This window comes from Benincasa hispida, chromosome 11 (assembly GCF_027475165.1).
Source record: "Benincasa hispida cultivar pf3 chromosome 11, pf3_genome.v1.1, whole genome shotgun sequence".
Taxonomy (NCBI): Eukaryota; Viridiplantae; Streptophyta; class Magnoliopsida; order Cucurbitales; family Cucurbitaceae; genus Benincasa; species Benincasa hispida.
In genome coordinates this window covers 66431644-66453732 of record NC_143488.1, presented here as the reverse complement: position 1 = coordinate 66453732, position 22089 = coordinate 66431644, and the positions used below count along the sequence as shown (strand labels likewise).

Below are 22089 nucleotides of genomic sequence, written 5' to 3'. Positions count from 1 at the left end.
TTTGAAATCTTAAAAACCAAAATAGAAATCCAAACTCTAAGACCCTGTTTGGTAACTATTTTATTTTTGTTTTGAAAATTAAGCGTATTACTTCCACCTTCAAATTTCTTTTTTTGCTATCTACTTTTCATCAATGATTTAGAATATCAAGCTAGATTTTGAGAACTAAAAAAAATAGGTTTTTTATTTTTTAGAATTTGGCTAAAAATTCAACTGTTGAACTTAAAGAAAGATGGAGTAAAAATGATAATATGTTTAAACTTGGGACCACCAAGATATTTTTTAAATTAAAAAATAATAATAATAATATCTTATTCCACACGATGGAATATAATAGTTTTCACACTTAAATTCCCATGCATAAGAAAGTGGTATATAAAGGGTGCATTGGATGCATGATTAGTCCAACCAAAAAAACCAAACCAAAACCTCTCAAAAATATTTAAAACCTCTCTCTCAAAATATATAATTTGCATATTGCCCCCCAAAGAAATGGAAAAGCTTACAAAAACTCATATTCGAATGAAACTAATCTCTTTCTTTGTCTTCATATCATTGTTATCAATAACAGTAGAGAGTAATGAAGAGTTCGATTATGATCCATGTAGTGACAAAGGCCCTAAGTTTTGGGGACAATTAAATAAAGAATGGGCAAAGTGTGCGAATGGAATCATTCAATCTCCTATTGCTTTGTCAAAGTGGACTGCAGATTTCAATAGAAGTTTGGGTGATCTTAGAAGATACCATAGACTTGCAAATGCAATTCTCAGGAACGATGGCCATGAAATTATTGTAAGTATTGTTTCCAAATTTGGGTTTTGTATTCATTTTCTCTTTTATCAATCTTGTTAATGATATTATTCCATGTGTTTTGTGTCTTTTTCCAAAAGAGTTCTTGTTAGAACGATAAAGCCATCTCTAAACTATCCTTCTAACCTAACTTACTTGGATTTTGAAATCGGTGATCAAAACTAATTTTCTGATGATATCACAAACCTACTTGTCAATGGGTAAATTCTCTTCCAAGTCACTTTGTATTTGTGGTTAGATATGAGATCTCGAATACGACAAAATAGTTGCATCTCAATTCATCCGAAAGAAAAAAGAGTTTTCAAAATACGTTTATAGTTTCGTGTTATTTGAAATTGCAGTAGAAAATGAGAGGTTTTCCAAAATAATAATAATAATAAATAAAACTGAATAAGGTAACCAACCATAGAGTTCTTTTCCCCTTCGTTTTTCTATTTTGATTACTTATGAGAGTATTATAAGTTTAGATTTGGTTTCATCAATGGGGAAATGGGAAGAAAGCACAATTTAACTTTTTTTTTTAATTTATTTAAATAACAAGAAGTTGCTTCTTAATTTTAAAATAGAGAATAAAGGATAAGGATAAAAGGAATGTGAAATTTGTTAATTATGTAAAGAGAGGTGTTGCTTTTTCTTTATGATTATTATAACATAATAACACGTGTCAAAACCTAACAAATGGAATACCTTTTTTTTTTTCCCTTCTTAAAAAAGGAAAGACTTCTTGAAAATTGGACGTATGAATCAACTAAAGAATTTACAAGTTTGCAAGATTCCTAGATTTCTATATTTAATTAATTGACATTGATTAGCTAGCTATCACTTTCTCATATTTGTGTATGTTTTTTCTTCCATATATTTATAATATTTTAACTCCCTTTTTATTATGAAAAATTTACAAGTTGATGTTAGAATGAAAATAAATGAGTGCAGGTAGATTGGAAAGGAAATAATGCTGGATCAATAAAAATCAACAACATAGATTACCAACTTCAAAATTACCATTGGCACCATCCTTCCGAGCATACTCAAGATGGCAAAACGTCTCTCTCTCCTCTTTTTTAATTACACAATTTTTCGAGATAATAACCCTTTCCGCTCTAAATTTATCCTAATCTATTAACTTAGATCCTATCATTTATATGTTCTATAATTCGCTAAATGCATAAACCTTTTTAGGGTATTTGGATAAGAAAATATAAGTTAGAAAATTAAAACTGAAATATTATTTAAATTTAGGTATAAAAGTGATGAAATTGATACAATTGGATAAGTTTAAAAGTTAAAAAATTGATTTTTTTTTTTTTCGTAATTTTCTCTCTAGATTTTTATTTTTATAGCATTATTACGTGTAATTGATTAATTAAATTGACATGTTAATTATAATTAGGTATCCTTTGGAGCTTCACATGGTCCACGTCAACAATATTACCCAAAAAATTGCTGTTATTGGTGTTTTATTTGAGTACGGTCGACGGGATCCATTCATCTATATGGTAAAATAAATTCACTTTCAATAAATATCTTTATCATAATTAGATTATTTCTGTTAAATACATTTTAGGTGAAATCTTGTACCTAAAAAAAACTCTTTTTTTAATCAAAAACTAATTTCCTATTTCATTTAAATGAAGTATCAACTTTGATTCATATAACCATACTTGCTATTTTAAGCTACTAATATAAATTTAGTACATAAACTTTTAATTATATGTCATGATTCTAATCTTTATAGAATACCTATTAATCTTGAACTTTAAATTTCGTGTATTCTAAAAGAATCATGACCTATTTCATTTTTAGGGAAAAAAATTAACTAATTTTATTAGAGAGAAAATTAAATTTTAATTTCCAATTTTGTGTCAATAGTTAGTCTATAAATTTTAAACAAGGATGAAATTATAAACTAAAGAACCAAATACCAATAAAGTTGTTTATCATATCTTCAACTCTCTGCCATTGCTAAAAAGTGTGATTGTTTTGTTTAATCTTGAGGTTTGAATATTAAATAGTTGTTTGGAACTAAAATCTTAAAAGAGTTGGACTAGAAAAACATAGCTTGAATCATGGGAAAATTACTTTTTTTAGTTTTCGAGTTTGGAAGATATGTATATTTGGTTCCTAAATTTTTAAAACATATTTTTTTAGTCCATGAGTTTTTTAGAATAGGTTCATTTGGTTCCTAAGTTTTCAAAAATATATATAAAAAGTCTTTCCATTAATTTATTATCATTATTTTTATTTTTATTTTTTTATTTTTAAGATTACCTCTTCTCTCTAAAATAATTTTTTAAACATATATTTATAATTCAAACTTTCATTGAATAAAAAAATAGTACAATGATTGTTCAAATCTATTATTAAAAATTCAATGACTAAAAAGGTACATTTTGAAAATAATTTTGAAAATTCAATAACTAAAGGCACCTATTCTTTAAAACTTAAGGACTAAAAAGATAGTTTGCCTTGAATCATTGTTTAATTAATGATAATTAAGTTGAGTTTTGTAATATTTCCTTGTTTTTAAATGTTGTTGGATATAATGTCAGATAGAAAGGGACATAAAATATATAGACATTGAAGGAGGTGAGGAATTTCTTGGTAAAGTGGATCCAAGAGTAGCAAGGCTTGATGGAAGAACATATTTTAGATATATTGGTTCACTAACCACCCCTCCTTGTACCGAAGGTGTCATTTGGACTGTCATGGAAAAGGTTCTTCATTTTTCTTTTTTCTCTTTTTTTTTTAATTATTTCCTATTGTCTTTCATCCTTTTCATCACACACATATATATATATAAATATATTTTTAGGTACAAACCGTGGCACCATATCAAGTTGAACTTCTTAAACAAGCTCTCGTAGAAGTAAGTTAATTACTTCATACTCATAAAAAGTAATTAAAAGTTAACTATGAATAATTTGGAATGGTTGTTTATTAATTGTGATTATTGTAAATGAATTTGATTGTAGGAGAAGAATGCAAGGCCATTGCAAAAGATTAATGGTAGAGACGTTTTCTATTTTGACCCATTCCCGTGGGGAAGTGTAGCAGCCGAGTAGATGCTTGTAGCCAATAATAAAGTGCCACGTATTACTTAAATTTAATATGTTTTAAAATAAAGTGCCAAAGTGTAGTGGTTGTGTTGTGATGGTGACACTATTATTTCCACTCTACTTTTAAGTTTGGGAATCAGTCCATATCCTTTGTTTAATGTTTCTAATATATCTCTATAAATGAATCGTTGACTGTCGTCCTACAAGAAGAAAACTACGCCCAACTGCCCAACTAATGCGGTTTAGATACAAGCAAACGAGTGTGTGATCAATTTTAATTTTAGATTAGAAAACATTAGTTATGATATTTAGTAAATTAAAATTAAATTAGTATAATTTAGTTGTGTAACTATTTGAAAATATATGTGATTTGAATTGCAACCGTTTTTGTTTAATTAAAAAAATATTTATGAAATATTTTTTAATAAAAAAAAATGTAAGGGAAGATACAAATTTTTAGGAAAGCTAAAATCTAAAAGTTTCATCGAATAATTTTTGCACATTGTAACAATTTTACAAATGATTCTGGGTAGATTAATAAATAACAACCTAGGAGGTTAAGATTCTCCTAAAATAATTTTTTAGGATTTCAAAAATAATCCACTGGTAGAGAGATGCACAAAATTGGGAGATATTTCAATTGTTTGTTTTGATTCCATTGCAAAAAGAACATATGGATTAAAAAGGATAAAATAGTTTCAAATAAAGTTTGAAATTTGATTATGAAAGAAAAATAGCAAATTTTAAAGTTTCCTTTGTAAAATTATAAAAATGTTTCAAATTATAAAAATAGCAAATCGAATTTAAATAATAGAAAATAATAATTAGTAAATGACTAAAACTACCATAAAAACAACTAAATTAAATGCAAAAGAGAATTAAAAAATACACGGTTTCAAGAACAATTCGAATACTACAAATACATTGTATCTACACATTTCAAAAGTTTATGGATGTCCATAACGATGTACTTCCTCCAAGGTGAAAGTAGAGTTGATTGTGCCAGTAAAATTGTTGTTCGCAAGCACTACAAGAAATGAACTTCTCTCGATGTCACAATTCGTTGGGAAAGGGTGGAAAATGCATCAATGGGTCGTCAGGAGTTTGGTTGGGAAAAACCTCTCCTGACGCATGAAAGGACGGCGTCGGGAGTTAGTCAAGGAACTCCCGATGCATGTATAGGGCATCAGGAGTTCCACTAACTAACAACGCCTTATAAGACGCCGTTTTCTACGTATCGAGAGTTCTCGAACTCCTGACGGTTGTTTCATGCATCTGGAGTGCTCGAACTCCCGACGGTTTATTTTATACATTGGGAGTTACAAGAACTCCTAATGCAATAATATATGCGTGGGGAGTTCCTTCATTAGTTGAAAACTGTCTTTCGAATATTTTTAATTTATAGTTTTGAATTTTTTTAAAATTTGATCTCAATAACCTATAAAACATAATTAACCAAATAAAGATTCACATAATAAATAAAACAACGAAAACGAAGTCCATGCTATAACAAATAAATAAATAATTATAATATCCTAAAATAAAACAAAGTCGATACTAGAACTTCATAAACATTCATATCACAAATACATAGAAGAAATAAAATAAAAATTGTTGGGGTTGTTGCCCTAAAGTCTCGTGTCCTGTAGTTTGTAAACAATTTGTACGAACGCTTGCATTGTTAATATATGATATTTACTTCACATCTTTTATTTTTGCTAGTTACTTGTTTTATTTGCTTTACCATAAACCAATAAACATAAAATCTCTGGTTATCTGTATGTGACTCAAGCATGTATGTGGTGACATACAAGTGGATCATGTCTTGAGTGATAACCAAAATGGTCTGTAGTATATGGATATAATAGGGAAACCTTATCTTGGTAAGATGCGGACCACTTTGTGGAATGGTCACAAATGTTGTTACTTGTCATAGATGGTCTGATCCTGATCATTCGTGTTGGGGACAAGCAAGCAGGGGTGTCCAATACAAAGAGTTTGTATAAGACCTGACCACGAAGTGTTAACGTCTCCCGTTCATGACAGAGACTTCACTTCATTAGGATGACCATAGGTAACATGACCTCAATCCTGAGTGAGTTGGGAACTCCTGCCATTGAGGGCGATCTTTTGATTTGTATGAGTGCAAGTGGCCAGTTCGCCAATTCAAACCTACGATTTTGGGGATTCGTCTAATTTGGGAGCTGGGAACTCAGCTACACAAGGAATTCACCCCTTCCCCGAGGCATGGGTAAGTAGATAGATGGCTCCCTTAAGGTTAATTTCGGGGCTTGAACGATGTGGCGCCACACACCTTCTCTTGGCCTGAGAGATATTCACACATAGTTGGACTATGTTGTATTGTTCATTAAAGGAATTAGTGGTACTTAAGAAGTGAGATGTAACTATAAGGGCAAAATGGTAATTTGGCCTAGTTGTACTTACGAGCATCTGTGAAAGGTCATCGTACTCATGATTGGTTATATCCGATGGACACAAAAATATATCTATGGTAAGAAGAGTTCAGCTGTTGGTCTTTAGTGGAATGCTTGATAGTTCACGGATGGTAGATTTCGTGGCTACAGAGTTTAGTCAGCTATTCACGGACCATTGGAGCTTCGAGCCACAGGTTCATTAGGTCCCCTAGGTAGCTTGGATAAAGTCGAGAACCAGTATTTGGGTTAATTTGAAATGTTCAAATTGACAAGAGAAAATTCGATTATATATAATATAATTGGATTGGTTAATTATATATGATATAATTGGCTAAATGTATGAGATACATTATTTTGGAGGAAATTAAATATAAATATGATTTATATCAAGTAAAGAAGAAAATAATATATTAGATATATGATATCCAACTATAAGATAAAAATATAATATGATTATATTTATTAATTAATTGGTTGAATAGTTATATGATAATTAATCCAAAATTCACGTTCGAACGTGGGTTAGTGGGATCCGTCGGTTATTGTAACCGATGAATTAAAATGAAAAATGTTTTCATTTTGAATGCCCCGGAGTTCGATCGCCCAAAAATATTTCGAAAGTGCGCGTTGGAGAAAAGAAAACGATCGCTTACGTTTTTTTGAGAGCCTATACAATAGCACTCTCTGCCTAAACGATTGTTTACCTCGCGCCTAAATGATCGCACACTATTTCCTACATGATCGGATAGCTTCTCTAAACGACCGTATAGTGTGCCGATTTTGCTAAACAATCGTATACCTTTACCTAAACGATCGTTCAGTAAATCCTACACAATCGTGTAGCTCCTCCTAAACGATAAGCATTTCTGCTATGCGATAGCGTCTTTTTCCCTCCCACTTGCTTATCGCCTACATGATTCGTGTTTTCTCCTTCCTCTACCAAATTCACCAAAGAACACCCTTTGGGTTTTCATTCCGAGAATACCTGGGGCTCTTTTCTGATGGTGTCGTCCCCACGGCGTTCGTGTTTGCGGTTGATCGTGTTGCTGTTGCTTGGCATTGGTAGATCGCGTAGAAGGTTCCGCTGCTTGGAGTGCCGAAGTTTGAAGAACGTCTTCAACTGGTATGACACTTTTTTCCTTGTTATTTTATTGTTCGTAGCATGTCGATAATTAGTGTTAGTTTGCATAACTGTACGTGTTGAATGTATAATGTGTATTTCGGTCACGGTGAGATCAGAGCGATCCGAACACGCTCATGGAACTCTTAGATATGAGATCCTTAAAAAACAACGTCTAGAACACGTCTGGAACACAACATCTTTAACAATCATCCAAGCTCATCACCAAACAGCATTCTATAATAAAACAAAAACATTCAAATGTCATAATCGGTAAACATCCACAACACGTTCAAACTTCATAAACAAAACATCCACAACACATTAGAACTTCGTAAACATTCATAAACACACAAGAACTCCAAGTTCAACGACAAGACGAGTGTAATGAAACTCTACCCACCCCCCACGACAAACATGGAACCTCCCGAACATCAAAAAACACACAAATATTATAAATAAGAACCAACACACATAAAACTCAAACTTTGTCACCAAAATGATTTAAATCAATCTCAACCCACCCCCCACAACACATTAGAACTTCGTAAACATTCATAAACACACAAGAACTCTAAGTTCAACGATAAGACGAGTGTAATGAAACTCTACCCACCCCCCAAGACAAACATAGAACCTCCCGAACATAAAAAAAAGATACAAATTTCATAACTGCAGGATAGGACATCAAAAAACACATAAAATGACAAAAAGCACATCAAAATCTAGTTGTTTGGCTACCATAACTGCAGGATAGACAACAATTCTTTATCATAAAGCTACTTAAGACATAATTACTTTGCTACCATAACTGTAGGATAGCAACATAATAGACAATTAAATAATGTAGTAATCATACCTAATTCGATGGGAATCGTATCATATCTTCAATCATATTGTCTATGTCTTTGCACATAAGTCGCGAAAATATTTTCTCCAACTTACAAAGTATGATTATGATGTCTGCTTCTAGTCTATTCAAATAACTTACACATATTGTCTTTGCACATAAGTCGCGAAAGAATGTACACAATTCAACAGTAGCAGTGGATACATTCTTCGGTAGGTATGCTCGAATAGCAATAGGAAGTAGTCTATGAAGCAACACATGACAGTCGTGTATTTTCAGCCCCAATATTTTTCCATCTGTGTCATTCACACATCGTGATATGTTAGACACAAATCCATCAGGAAATTTCACTGATTTCAAATACTTACAAAATGAAATCCGTTCACTATTAGTTAATGTGTATGTTGCGTGTAGTTTTACAAATCTGTTATCGACCTGTATCAAGTGTAGGTCATTTCTTATCTTCAAATCTTATAAGTCTAATCAAGCGTCCATTGTATCCTTTGTCTTTCCTTCAATATTTAACAATCTGCCCACCAAATTGTCGCATATGTTTTTTTCAATATGCATTACATCCAATTTATGTCGTAACAATAGTCTAAACCAATATGGAAGTTGGAAAAAAAATACTTTTCTTAGTCCAGTTTAGAATTCATTTTCTTTTTTTATCTTACTTCGATGGATGTTTTCTAAGCACAGAAAAGTTTAGCGTATTTATTTGTTGTAAGATCTCTTCTCCATTCATTACGAATGGAGAGGTCTACGTTCAACTTTTTCATCATGTTGCCTACTTCGACACCAACTATGATTCTTTGGAAGATAACATTGATGTCCCATAAATGATTTTTTCCTTCTTATCCCGAAGGACGAATTATCTTCTTTGCATATTGGACATGCTTGATAACCTTTTGTACTCCACCCAGATAGGTCACCGTATGCAGGGAAGTCATTAATCGTCCATAATAAGGTAGCATATAGTTGATAAAACTCACCAATAACAGAATCATAAGTTCGCACAACAATTGTCCATAACTCTTTCAACTCTTCAATCAACGGCTGCAAGTAAACATCAATTTCCTTTCTAGGAGATTTTGGACCAGGTATGAACAAAGACATGAAGAAGTTTGTTTCCTTCATGCATTTCCAATAGGGCAAATTATAAGGAATTATCACCATAGACCACATACTATAAGAAGTGCTCATATTTCCAAATGGATTGAACCCATCTAAAGCTAATCACAAACGAACATTTAGGGGATCTAAAGCGAAATGAGGAAATTCACGATCAAAATGTTTCCACCCCTCTACATCAGCTGGATGTCGCAATACATCCTCTGTTTCAACTTGCTTATCTTTATGTCATCTCATGTCAGAAGCGCCTTCTTTTGATGCAAACAATCGTTTTAATCTTAGTATCAATGGAAAATGACGCAATACCTTATGTGGTATTTTGTTACCCTTGCCATCATTAACTTTCTACCGAGACTCACTACAAATGGGGCATTGTTGCAAATCTGCAAACTCTTTCCAATACAATACACAATCATATTTGCACGCATAAATAGACTCATAACCTAGGCCTAAATCACACAATTTTCGCTTGGCTTCATAAAAGGAAGTAGGTATAGAGGTGCCAGCTAGAAAGCTGCTTTTAATAATTCCAACAACATATCAAACGGTTTTTTACTCCAACTGTTGAGAACTTTAATATGAATCAACTTCACTAAAAAGTTCAAGGACGAAAATTGCGAACAACCAGGATATAATTCATTACGTGCTTTGGTCATTAAATCCTTGAATAAGTTCGTGGTATCTCTTTCTTGACTATTAGAGGACATTTCATTCTCAATCCTTTCATCATTTGCATTTTCGTTTTTAATTGGAATTTGTAAATCGTTTATAAGATTCAACATCTCATTTTCTTCGACAACATTACTCTCAATACTATCTACTTCAACATTATGTATTGAATGACTTGTATAACTTTCAAAACTTCTAGATAAGTTTACTAGCTCTCCATGATTTACCCATTCACGATATGAGGGAGATATTCCATATGTTAATAGATGTCGTTCCACGATATCTATTTTTTCCCAAATTGAATTTATACAATTCTTGCATGGACATCTTATTCGTCCGGAATCATTAACATGAAACTTCGGCATATCTAAAAATCGGGATACTTCTTCTCTGTACTCCACTGATAACTTATTCCTTAGTTTAATCCATTCTTTATTCATCCTTAAAAATAAATCTTTTCTGACCAACTTGTAATCCAAAACAATAATCTGGATTAAAGGACAAAGTACAAAGTTTTTATTAAACATGAATTTTGATTAACTTAATACAAGTTTGTTCGAAGTATTTAAAATTTTAAATAATTTATAATAAGTGATTTGACTTTTTTTGCCCCTAATGTTATTGATTTTCCCCCTAAACTAAGTCCAAAATTAAGTAAATTATAACATGCATAATCCAAAAAATTGCATAAATTGAAACATCCACAATCTATGACTTAAATAAAAAAACAATGCTAATTAAAAACAATCCACAATAACATCCATACTCCAAAAAATTGCATAAATTGAAACATCCACAATCTATGACTTAAATAAAAAAACAATGCTAATTAAAAACAATCCACAATAACATCCATACTCCAAAAAATTGCATAAATTGAAACATCCACAATCTATGACTTAAATAAAAAAACAATGCTAATTAAAAACAATCCACAATAACATTCACAATAAAAATTAAAAAAAATTAAAAAAAAAAAAAAAACTCAATCCACAATAACATGCTATAAATTAAAAATAATAATTTAAATTAATATACAAAATAAGAGAAAATAAAGGGGGAAAATTAACAGCGTGCGGCGGCTGGCGGTTGAAGGAGGCGGCTGGGAGGTGGCGGCGGCTACTTGAAGGAGCAAAATGCAAAGGGAAGGGAGAGGATCGGTAAACGAGGGACGGGTAGAGAGGGATCAGCGAGGGAGGGAGTAGAGCGGGGGGAGGAGATCGACGGGGAAGAAGAATGAGGAAAATGAGAGAGATCGGCAAAAAGAAAGGGAGAATCGGCGGCGGAAACGGCGGGTTAGGGATCAACATGGGAAGAATGGGGAAAATGAGGAAGAAAGGATCTGGTTTTACCAAATCACATCTCCCGATGCCGCCCGACGAGCGTCGGGAGATCCGTCGGGAGTTCTGTTATGGTATGGCGTCGGGAGTTCCTCGGAACTTCCGACACGTATTTTAGGTGTCGGGGAGCTCATTTTTCTTGTAGTGAAATGAGTATTTGAAGAAATTGCAATCTTTAGACGATGTGACTAGACAAAGAGAATCCCTTAAGGACAAGATTAGAAACCCTATTAGATTTAGGATTGTGTTTGACATCAATCCTAGAACATCATTGTTGAAAATGGTGTTCAAAGCATAAACAAAAGTAAGAAACATGCATGAGAGCGACCAAGTCCGACTACCTCACGGGAATGGTCTTTAGAAGCTAGTTGAGACGATGGAATTTAAGGGAGGATGTTGAACCAACGGTGGTAGACATGAGATTGAGGAGGAGAGAAAGATTTGGAGAAGGGGGTTGTAGTTAGCTAAAAGAGAAAAAGAAGATGAGATTTATAGGTTTTTGTTATCTTATTTTATTTAGATGGTTGAATAATATATATATTATTGTAAGAAATTACAAACAACCAATATTTGATCTTGAAGATATATAGTAGGGTTATTTTTTTAAAACTTTTTTATTGATTTAAATTCTATTAAAATTTTGTAGTTTCTAAAAGAAAATCTAGAATTTAAAATTCTATTAAAATTTATTCTGACGCACGGTTAAAAAAAATCTAATTTGTCTTTTAATTCTCTTATATATATAAAAAAACCTAAATCTAATTTGTCTTTTAATTCTCTTAAAATCTAATTTTGTAGTTTATATTAATCCTTTTCTATCTCAAATTCATAATTCACAAATTCCAAACTTTTATCTAACATAACTTCAAAATTTTCAACCGTGATAAGAAAATGTTTAAAAAAAATTGAAAAGAATTACATGAAATTGAGTCAAATCAAAAGAAAGTAACAACATGATAAGAAAATGTATAAAAAACCTAAATAAAATAAAATAAAATCGAATTTGATTAGCAAAAGATATATTTGAATATATATTAGTGAAGAAAAATTAGGATGACATAAAATTCTGTTATATTTTGGAATGATAAAAATAATGGCATATAACTTCACATTACAATTACACCACATGTGTAAATGTATACGATTATAAACCAAAATTGCGAAAAATGTTAGTTAAAATCTCATATATATTGATAAAAATCTCATAACTATGCATTATAATTACACTATGTGTAAACGTAAATTAGTTAAATCTCTTTTTTTTCTTAACAATGCACAAATACTTTAAAAAAATAATAATAAATCTAAATCTAATATATATATATATATATTATATATATATATATATATATATATATAAAAACTTTTTAAATAATAATAATAATATATCATGAGATAAAACATAAAAATTTCGGAAATATGAGAAAAAATTACAATTAATTTGATAACAATATGTATATAATAATGAAAAATATTAAGATACAATTAAATGTGGTCACAAACATTTAAATAATTGTTGATCGATAAGATAAAATCAAATTTGATAATAAAAAATAAATTTAAAATTAAAATTGGGGAGAAAAATATCCAGTAATTAGTTTATTTTGAATCAATTTGAATAGTAGTTATCAAAATGTAATTTAATAATAAAATATAAATTCAAAATTCAAAAGGGGCAAAAAAAAAAAAAAAAACTCGAAATGGTCATTTTCTGTTTTGCCAAATTTGTTAGGTTATAATATGTTAAGGACCAATTATATTATATTTTTATCTCAATTATTAATCAATCTAGCCATTTATATTGATATCAATGGATTTGATATTCCACCATATCTAAATATATATTATAAACTAAAATCAAAATGGTGATAAACAAATTAAATATAGATTAATTCTAAATATTTTCGACAAGTGGTTAAATCAAATCAAATGTGATATGAAACCATCTATTCAAATTTCAAAATAGGAAAAAAAAAATTCGGCACATTTATCTAATGAATCCGTTAGATTGAAATATCATAACAACCGATTCCAATTACATTGTATTTCTATTGAGAATTGATACACGGTCTCGTAATCGAAAATTCTGTTTACACTGTATTTTTATTGAGAACGGTATATCAATTACATAGGAATCTAAAAAGTTGTTATCCGATCATATTAGAGGTAATTTTGGGATTAAAAAAGTATATGTCATGTGTACAACATACTTTTGCCCAAAAAAAAAAACATTATTTTATTTTATTTTTTTTTTTTGCTTATTTCCTCAAATTTCTCATTTATTTATGTAAAAGTTAAAATGTTTTGGACATTTATACAATAATTACTAGAAATCGTCTATTTAGTCATTGATCATGTTACCCTTTCTTAATTTTTATTTTTGGGCTAAGCCCATGTAATGGTATAGGAGAATCTCGTACACTAGAAACAAGAGAAATTGGACCCAACAAATCCAGCGTCAACTTGGACATTACAATAGAATATTAATATTCAAATATTATAAATTAAAAATATGATTTGTATTAAAATACATAGATGAGCCCTGGCCCCGAATCCGTGTTGTCTCTCATACTATATCTTCATGATCTTTCACTTCTACATGCACTTCATAATTTTTTCCGTAAAACCTATTTATACTTCTTAACTTAAATGATTATATAAACTAAAGTTTTAAACTAAATAATTATATCAATTTAAACATTAAATTTTTATAAGTGAATAACTTAGATTATATATTAATTAAAGCGAACATAATTCAGTTGACATATGAACAGATTTATGGTTTCATTTCACCTTTAAAAACAAACCAACAAACTTAGGCTATATGTGGGTTTTTTATTAATATTATTTATTAGTTTTATTTAAAGTCAACTCAAAATTCACCCAATCAAACTATTCTTCTTCTATAAGTCAAGACGATGAAAATTGCCTAAGATATGATTTATTCTTTAATATTATGTTAATTCATGCATTTAGGAGAAGTTTTATACCATTGTGATATTAGTTAATGTATTTTTGAAACTTATGCTTGTACCACACTATATTTAAAAGAAAAAAATTGATTTTTTTTTAAAAAAAAACACAATTGAATATTGAGTAAAATTTAGAGGAAAAAGAGTCTGTAAAGGCTAATTTTTTTAGTTTCTAAATTTGGGATAGTTTTTTTAGAACAAGTTTAAAATGAAAATTAATATATATATAGGTAAAAATAGGGATTGTGGTTTGTAGATTTAATTTTTCAAAATATATAAATAAAATGATAGTGCCTAAGGAAATTTCATTATGGAAAAGATAACGGTAGGTTTGATTTACAATCCGGATTCAGTTTTATGTTTTCAAATTCACTAAATTCAGCAAATATATATTTGGCAAACAATTCAAATTCTATTTCTGAAAATTGTTTCTGAATTTTGCGATACAAACAGTGAAAAATTTTAAAACAACATTTTTATGTTTTATTTGTATCAAATTTGAATTTTAAAATTTAAATACATAATTATATTAAATAAAAATAAAAATATTTAGAAATATTATGTCATGTAATATATCAATTTTTTTTTAATTAAAATATGTAGTATGTAATATATTATAAATTAAATAAGGTTAAATTCCAAGTTTAGTCCCTATGCTTTGATTAAGTTGATCATTTTAAAATTTTAGAATTTAGTTCCTACTGTTTGATATTTTGATATATAGTCCCTATAATTTGTTAAATCCTCTTAATAACCCCTACCATAAGAACTATTTATTATGAAACTTTTATTAGACTATAGGAGATAAATTCTAATTATAAATCATAAGACCTAAATTTTAACTTACTTCAAATCATAGGTGCGAAAATTTCAAATTTTCATATTAATTAAATGGTATTACAAAATAATAATTATACAATTTTTTTAACATAAAAGATATTCATAAATAAATTACTAATAATTTATTACCAACTAATATTGGGTGAATAACTATAATTAGTTTAGCATTTTAAAATTAAAATCTAATTTCTAAAGTTGGATACCAAATACATAAAATGCGATTTTATTTTCATTAGTTGCTTGTTTTAAAATTTTTGTTTTTAGATTATCTCCCCATATATTAACATTTTGGATTTAGAGCGTCCCGTGCGATAAGAAGGGGGGACCAGACGGTGTCGTATTGTTAGCATGTGAATCACACCCGAAAACGTCACTATCCACAAAGCTGGCATTCTCATTGACCGGCTCACGCTTATACTCGTTGGATGAGCCACTGGGCCACACTCTACTTGTGACCAAACACTTCTTTTCCATATTTCACTAAACCACATCACCTGGCCCACCCCCACGGTCCACGTATGCACCCTACATTTTCCTTTTTTTTTTTTCTTTTTTTTTTATATAATTAACCATCTCTATTAATTATATTTAATCTAACCTATTAAGTGTGAAATATATATATATATATATATATATATACTTAGACGTATTTTAAATCCAATATTTTCGTGTATTCCACCGAATTATTATTAAAATTTATCACATGACAAATTATTCTTTATTTTTATTTTGAAATATTTTAATTCATTTTTTATGTGCATGATGACTATAAGATGCATTAAGATGAATACATTATGAGACACATCCAAATATTGCTCAAAAACACAACTTGATCATGAAAGCAAGTTGTTTTAATTGAAATAATTATTTGGGAAAAAAAAAAATCAAAATTTCCCCCATCATTTAGCAAAAATCACCTCCTAACCTAGGTCCTTACTCTTAAATGGATATTTGGAGCATTGAATTAGTTATTATAGTCTATGTTTGAGTAAGGTTGATAACAGGATTAAATCGGGATGGAGGAGACTCCCCATTCCCATTTCCGCGGGGTATTTCCCCCATCCCCATCGAGGGAAATCTGTCCTTATGGCAACCCATCCCCATTTTTTAAATATATATAATTATATATAAATATATAAATATTTGTAATTAACATATATTTATAGGGTTATATATATATATATATATATATATAAATTGGGGTCGGGGATGGAGATGGAGTGGGGATACCTTCTCCATCCCCGTCTCATCCTTGACCGTGGATTCAGTTATAATTCCTAGTTTGAACCCTATCTCTGGTCAATCCGGGGATGGGGCGGGTACCCGACCCGTCGGAGATTTTTGTCAACTTAATGTTTGAGATACAAACTATTTTAATATTTGTTATAATAGTTTGTATTTGAAGTGTATACTATTTTAGTCTTAAAAAAATAGTAAATATCGTAACAAGTAGAGAAAGAGATGACAAATAGAAAATAATAAATATGGTAACAAAAATAAATATAAAATGACGACATTTGGAAATATGAAGGAGCAATAATAGTCCACTCCATGGATTTAAAGTTAGAGCCAAACATATCTAATAAATTTAAAATTTAGTTTAAACTTTAAAGTTAAACCCTTTATAAAATGGTTAAAAAAAGAAGTAAATGATTGAAATTACAGAAGTAAATTTCATGGAAAAGAAGAGGGATTGTGAGCAGTTGAATCAGACCATATGCATCACTATCCGGAAAGTTGTCAGTGGTCGTTGACCGGCACAGGCTTATCCTCGTTCGATGCGCCACTTACTTGTGCCCAAACACTCCTCTCCAAGTTCAAGTTAAACACGTGAGGTGCCGTACAGATCCACTCCACACTCCCCTAAAATTAACACACATACTCCCACTTTTTTGTTTAATACCAAAATTAAACAAAAATAAGAATTTCAAATTCTGTTAAAAGATTTGACGAGGCAGGATTTTAGATGAAAGTTCAATTAATTCCAAAGATTAAAAATAACATGGGAAAGTTGAAGAACAAGATGAAACATGGAACCACGAAACAGAGATGGTTAATTACTTTACTACAACAAAACAGACTTCAGTACTCTGCAGCGGGGAGGGGCTCGTGGGTGAACCCAATGAAGAATAGCTCGTACACAAGGCCGGCTAAGCCACCACCGATGAGTGGACCAGCCCAGTAGATCCAATGGTCGGCCCAGGACCAAGACACGACGGCAGGTCCGAAGGCCACAGCTGGGTTCATGGAGGCTCCGGTGAATGGGCCGCCCACTAAAATGTTGGCCGCCACAATTAATCCGATGGCGATGGGTGCTATTACTCCCAGTTCACCTCTTTTGGGATCAACGGCGGTGGCGTAAACTGTGTAGACTAAGCCGAATGTCATTACAATCTCGAATACAAATGCTTCCCATACTCCCACGCCTGGTGACGGCAAGAATCCCGAAATCGTCTGCCAATATTACCACTAAATTACTTCACAATATTCCCATTTAGTAACCATGTTTTTTTAAAAAAAAAAAAAATTGATAAAAATATTCGTAATTAAGAAATATGTAAATCAGGTTAAGAAATAAAAAAAAAAAAAAAAAAACTTAATTTTTAAAAACTAAAAAACAAACCTGGAGACCTTCTTAAATATCCTTTAATTTAATTACACCTCTATACACCTAACATCATTTACAATATCGGTATAGTAAAAATTATTCATATTAATGAACAACTTTAATGATTTTGTTAGGTAAGAACACTCTCGATCATGATGATATCACAAGGCCTTCAAATTTTTATAAACAAATTGCCACATTCAGTTTTCAACTTTTTTGTACAATTCCATTTTCAATTTTTATTTTAACAGAACATATGTTTTTGAAAAAAAGAAAAATCACAGTTCAAAGATTTTTTTTATTATTAAATTTCAAAGTTCAAGATAAACACTAGAATTTTCAAAGGAATATGTACCCAAAAAAAAATTGAATGTTTAGAATTTATTTAAAAAACACATTTTTAGTTAGTATGAGCATAATTTCAAACTGATGATAACTCTTTTTTTCTCACTAATTTAGAGGTCAATTTTCATTTATTCCCTAAAATTTGAAAATGACTTTTTTTTATTCTTGAATTTTGAATTTTGAATTTAGTTTGTATCTAGTTCTAAATTTCAAGTTTTTTATTAATTGTCTTTTAGTGTTAGATTTTAATTGTGATTGAAATGGAATGAAAAATAATTCCATATTTATTATTTTAAATTAACTACTAAATAATTAATACAAATGTCTACAAGTGAACATCATAAGGAAAAGAAAGACTGAAAGGTACATTATCATAGCTATGAAACAAAAAGAAGTTAAATTCAAAGAAAATAAATTCAAATTCAAAAGATAAAAGTATAATATTATGCAATCCATGATGAAGAAAAAAAACCACATTCAAAACCATGGATCAGGATTTTTTTTATCTTCTTTTAATAAATTGATCGAGCAATATTCAGTACAACTCAAGCGGCTTACTTCAGTCACAAAAGAAAAAATATATATCTTAAAAAAAAAAAAAAAAAAAAAAAAAAAAAAAAAAAAAGAACTTGTCCAAATACTTTTCAAATTAAGTTAAGTTACAATTTTAGCATAGTAATAATGAAACGTAGTAAAAATTGTGGTAAAAATGACTCACCACATCGACGATGACGAACTTGAGCAACAAGTTAGCGACGACGGCGCCGAGGAGCTGGGCGATCCAGTAAAGAATGCCGCGGAGGATGGTAATGTTACCGCCAACCAAAGCGCCGAAAGTGACGGCTGGGTTAAGGTGACCGCCAGAGATGTTGGCGGCGGTGGAAACGCCGACGAAAAGGGCAAATCCATGAGCTATGGAGGCGATGATTAGGCCAGCAGGGGTGGTGGGAGAATTATGGGTGAGCTTAGAGAAAGCGAGACCGGAACCTTGGCCTGCGAAAACGAAGATAATAGTGGAAATGAACTCGGCCAAGGCGGCCTTCAGGGCGGCGGGGTGGGTGGCTTCCTCCGGCCGGCCGACAGCGATAACTATCCTCTGAAACGGCATGGTTGAGTTAAGAGTGGAAATGATATTTGTGTGGATGACGAATTCGAATCTCCGCCTACGGTTTATATGCAAATCGACGGGACCATCGACAGCTGGCTATAGCCGGTAAAACTGGATCTGCAGATTTTTTTTTTTCTTCTTTATTAGTTTAGCCTTACAACGTGATTAATAAAATATACTGTGCATGTCAAAATTTGATATTAAATTAATTTATTTTATATAAAATTCATTTAGTTAAAATGTTAATAATTCATTTTGTATTCACCATCGTGACATTTTGTCGTTTATTTTGTATGTTTCATGAATTTTTATGAGAAATAATGAAAATGTTGATTCATCTTTCATTTTAATGTTAAATTCATGAAAATGTAGAAAATTGATAAAAATTTAATGTTGTGAACCAAGTTAACCGATTAAAATATATAAAAACGTTAGAAATTTAAATCTCAATTATTATCTATTTGAAGTTATCGACCGACAATCATATTTATAGCTATATGATATCTTTCTAAAATTTGGGTAAATATGTGAAATAATAATGTAAAATCTTTTTTTAGTTCACAAAAGATTTAGTTTCTTTTTTAAATAATTTATTAAAATTTGTAAAGAAATAATTTATCGATTTTAACTATAAACTTTTAATTTCTTCCATTTATAAATTTTAAATTCGACAAATTCTACTTAAACTTTTAATTTTATCGATTTAAACCTTAAATTTGAATAAAGATTTTGAACATGGTGGTGAAACATTTCTACCAAGGACTAAACAAACTTGACCAAGGAAACAAATTAATACATTTATTCAAACTTGAGGATTTTAAAGTAATGAATTTGAAAGTTTAAGATTACAATTAATACAATATGTCAAGTATAAGGTAAAAATGAATGGTCATTTTCTTTTTCTTAATGAGTTTTATGTATGTTTTGTTTTTTTGTTGGTAATAATATTTAAAATAAATAATTATAAATAGGGTCCAATTTTTTATTAGTAACCATTGGTTAATTTAAATGATCATAAATTTTTTCATGTTTTTATTTTATAAAATATTTTTTACATCGAAATTTAAAGAAAAATTGTACATGTCAATTACCGTTGAACTATATTCATTTAATTGGTATAACTCAATAATTTATTTAAATGTTAATTTAGATGTTGATTTTTTAAAAATAAATAAACAAACAGATCTTTTAAGTTGAAAATATTTCTTATTGATTGAGATTCGCTTAATTTGTAATGACATTAAACTAAGCAAATGAGATTTGAATCGAGTTGTTTATCAATTACGCTAAGTTGACGTCGACATATCTCAATTATTTAATGTGTTTCCACAATGAATGGATTTTCCCAGGCATAGGTGAGGAGACTTTTGGTTAACTTCTTCCTTTGGTAAAAAAATAAAAATAAAAAATAAAAAATAAAATAATAATAATAACGATAATAATAATTACATCAAATTCGGGTACGTTTACATTTGTGAAATACAATCCATTGCGGATAATTTAAAAAGTGGACTCCAGTTGATCATATTTGTTATTATTTACATGTATTTTGTAATTGTAATGATTTGTAGGATCCGCTTCTAAGTCTACAATCAAACATGCAATATAATTGAGCAACAAAAGGTGCTCATTTTGATTGTGTTTGAAAATTATGTAAAACTCACTACCTTTACCATTACCAATACTTTTATTGAATAATGAGTCACTCACATTTACGATTACTTTTACCATTATCGTTATCATCAGGGGTTAACAACAACGATAAAGGTAACAATAATAGTAAGTGGGAGTTATTGTTAATTCTAAATGAACACAATCAAAAGCAATCGAATTACGTTTACAATCTAAGCTCATTATGTTTGATCCATTCATTGTGGACTGATAAATATGGCCCGGATCAATAAATGGTATTTTCATAGTTTTCTAAATAAAATTTGCTAGTGAATACTATTTCTTTGATTCTAATACATGTCTTGTTCGATTGTGTTGTGTTATGAAACATAGACACGGATACAGATACGAGACACGAATACGATAGGATACAACGATACGCCAATTTCTTAAAATTTAAGATACTGATACATTGAAGATACATTTTTTTTCTTAAGAAAAATCTAGGATATAGATAAATTTAACATACATGTTAATAACAATAGTACAAAATACAATACAAACATTGAAATACAGTACAAAAAGTAATGTCTAAGATGTTGAAGTAAAATAGTCAATAAAATGCAATAAAAAAGTGACTCGTATTGATTAGAGAAGAATAAGAAGATTAGAGGGAGAAGTATGAAGATAAATGAAGAACTTCTTTGTTGAATTTTGAAGATATTAAAGGGTTACATTTTGATGGATTTTGTGGGGACTCAAATTTGGAGATGAAGATTAGATAATTCTAGGTTTTGGTCTTTTATTTATTTATTTTTTATTTTTTAAGTTTTGAACTCGAGTAATGAGCTTTTTAAATAAACTTTCTAATATTAGATTGAGAAAGATTAGATAAGTTGTTTATCTCTTTTCTTTAAAAAAAGGTAAGCGTAAAAATAAATACGTCAAATTGCTTGTCAGATATATATCTTTTAAGTATCGATATATGATACGTGTCTGATACGAATTCTTTACCTCACATAAAATATGTGTACTTGATAGATGGTGTGCATAGACTAACCATATATATATATATATGGTTTAAAATGGATGAAATTAGAAACTATAGCTAATAGATTAGTTTGACGTCACAAAAACACCAAATTCAGGATAGTTATAATACATAAAAAAGTAAAATTGGTGGTCAATTTTCAA

General features: G+C 29.9%; 2 protein-coding genes across 2 annotated transcripts; one reads left to right on the top strand and one right to left on the bottom strand.

Annotated features, from left to right (window-relative positions):
• The first annotated feature begins 396 nt into the window (after window positions 1-396).
• LOC120090781 (dioscorin dioA3-like) lies at window positions 397-4033 on the top strand. The gene is made up of 6 exons (XM_039048488.2): window positions 397-792; window positions 1744-1853; window positions 2201-2306; window positions 3360-3524; window positions 3623-3676; window positions 3783-4033. Exons 1-6 carry the CDS (start codon window positions 493-495, stop codon window positions 3870-3872), a joined length of 825 nt encoding a protein of 274 aa, XP_038904416.1. The 5' UTR covers window positions 397-492; the 3' UTR covers window positions 3873-4033.
• A 13150-nt stretch (window positions 4034-17183) lies between these two features.
• LOC120089714 (aquaporin TIP1-1-like) lies at window positions 17184-19495 on the bottom strand. Its single transcript, XM_039047080.2, has 2 exons — window positions 18895-19495; window positions 17184-17677 (listed from the first exon to the last, which is right to left on the bottom strand). The coding sequence occupies exons 1-2, from the start codon at window positions 19282-19284 to the stop codon at window positions 17306-17308; spliced, it is 762 nt and encodes a 253-aa protein (XP_038903008.1). The 5' UTR covers window positions 19285-19495; the 3' UTR covers window positions 17184-17305.
• Window positions 19496-22089: the final 2594 nt, after the last annotated feature.

Coding starts and splice junctions, on each gene's coding strand:
- LOC120090781 (XM_039048488.2), top strand. CDS start 493: ATGGAAAAGCTTACAAAAACTCATATTCGAATGAAACTAATCTCTTTC. Junction 1,854..2,200: donor CATACTCAAGATGGCAAAAC/GTCTCTCTCTCC, acceptor AATTATAATTAG/GTATCCTTTGGAGCTTCACA. Junction 3,525..3,622: donor TTTGGACTGTCATGGAAAAG/GTTCTTCATTTT, acceptor ATATATTTTTAG/GTACAAACCGTGGCACCATA.
- LOC120089714 (XM_039047080.2), bottom strand. CDS start 19,284: ATGCCGTTTCAGAGGATAGTTATCGCTGTCGGCCGGCCGGAGGAAGCC. Junction 17,678..18,894: donor AGTTCGTCATCGTCGATGTG/GTGAGTCATTTT, acceptor TAATATTGGCAG/ACGATTTCGGGATTCTTGCC.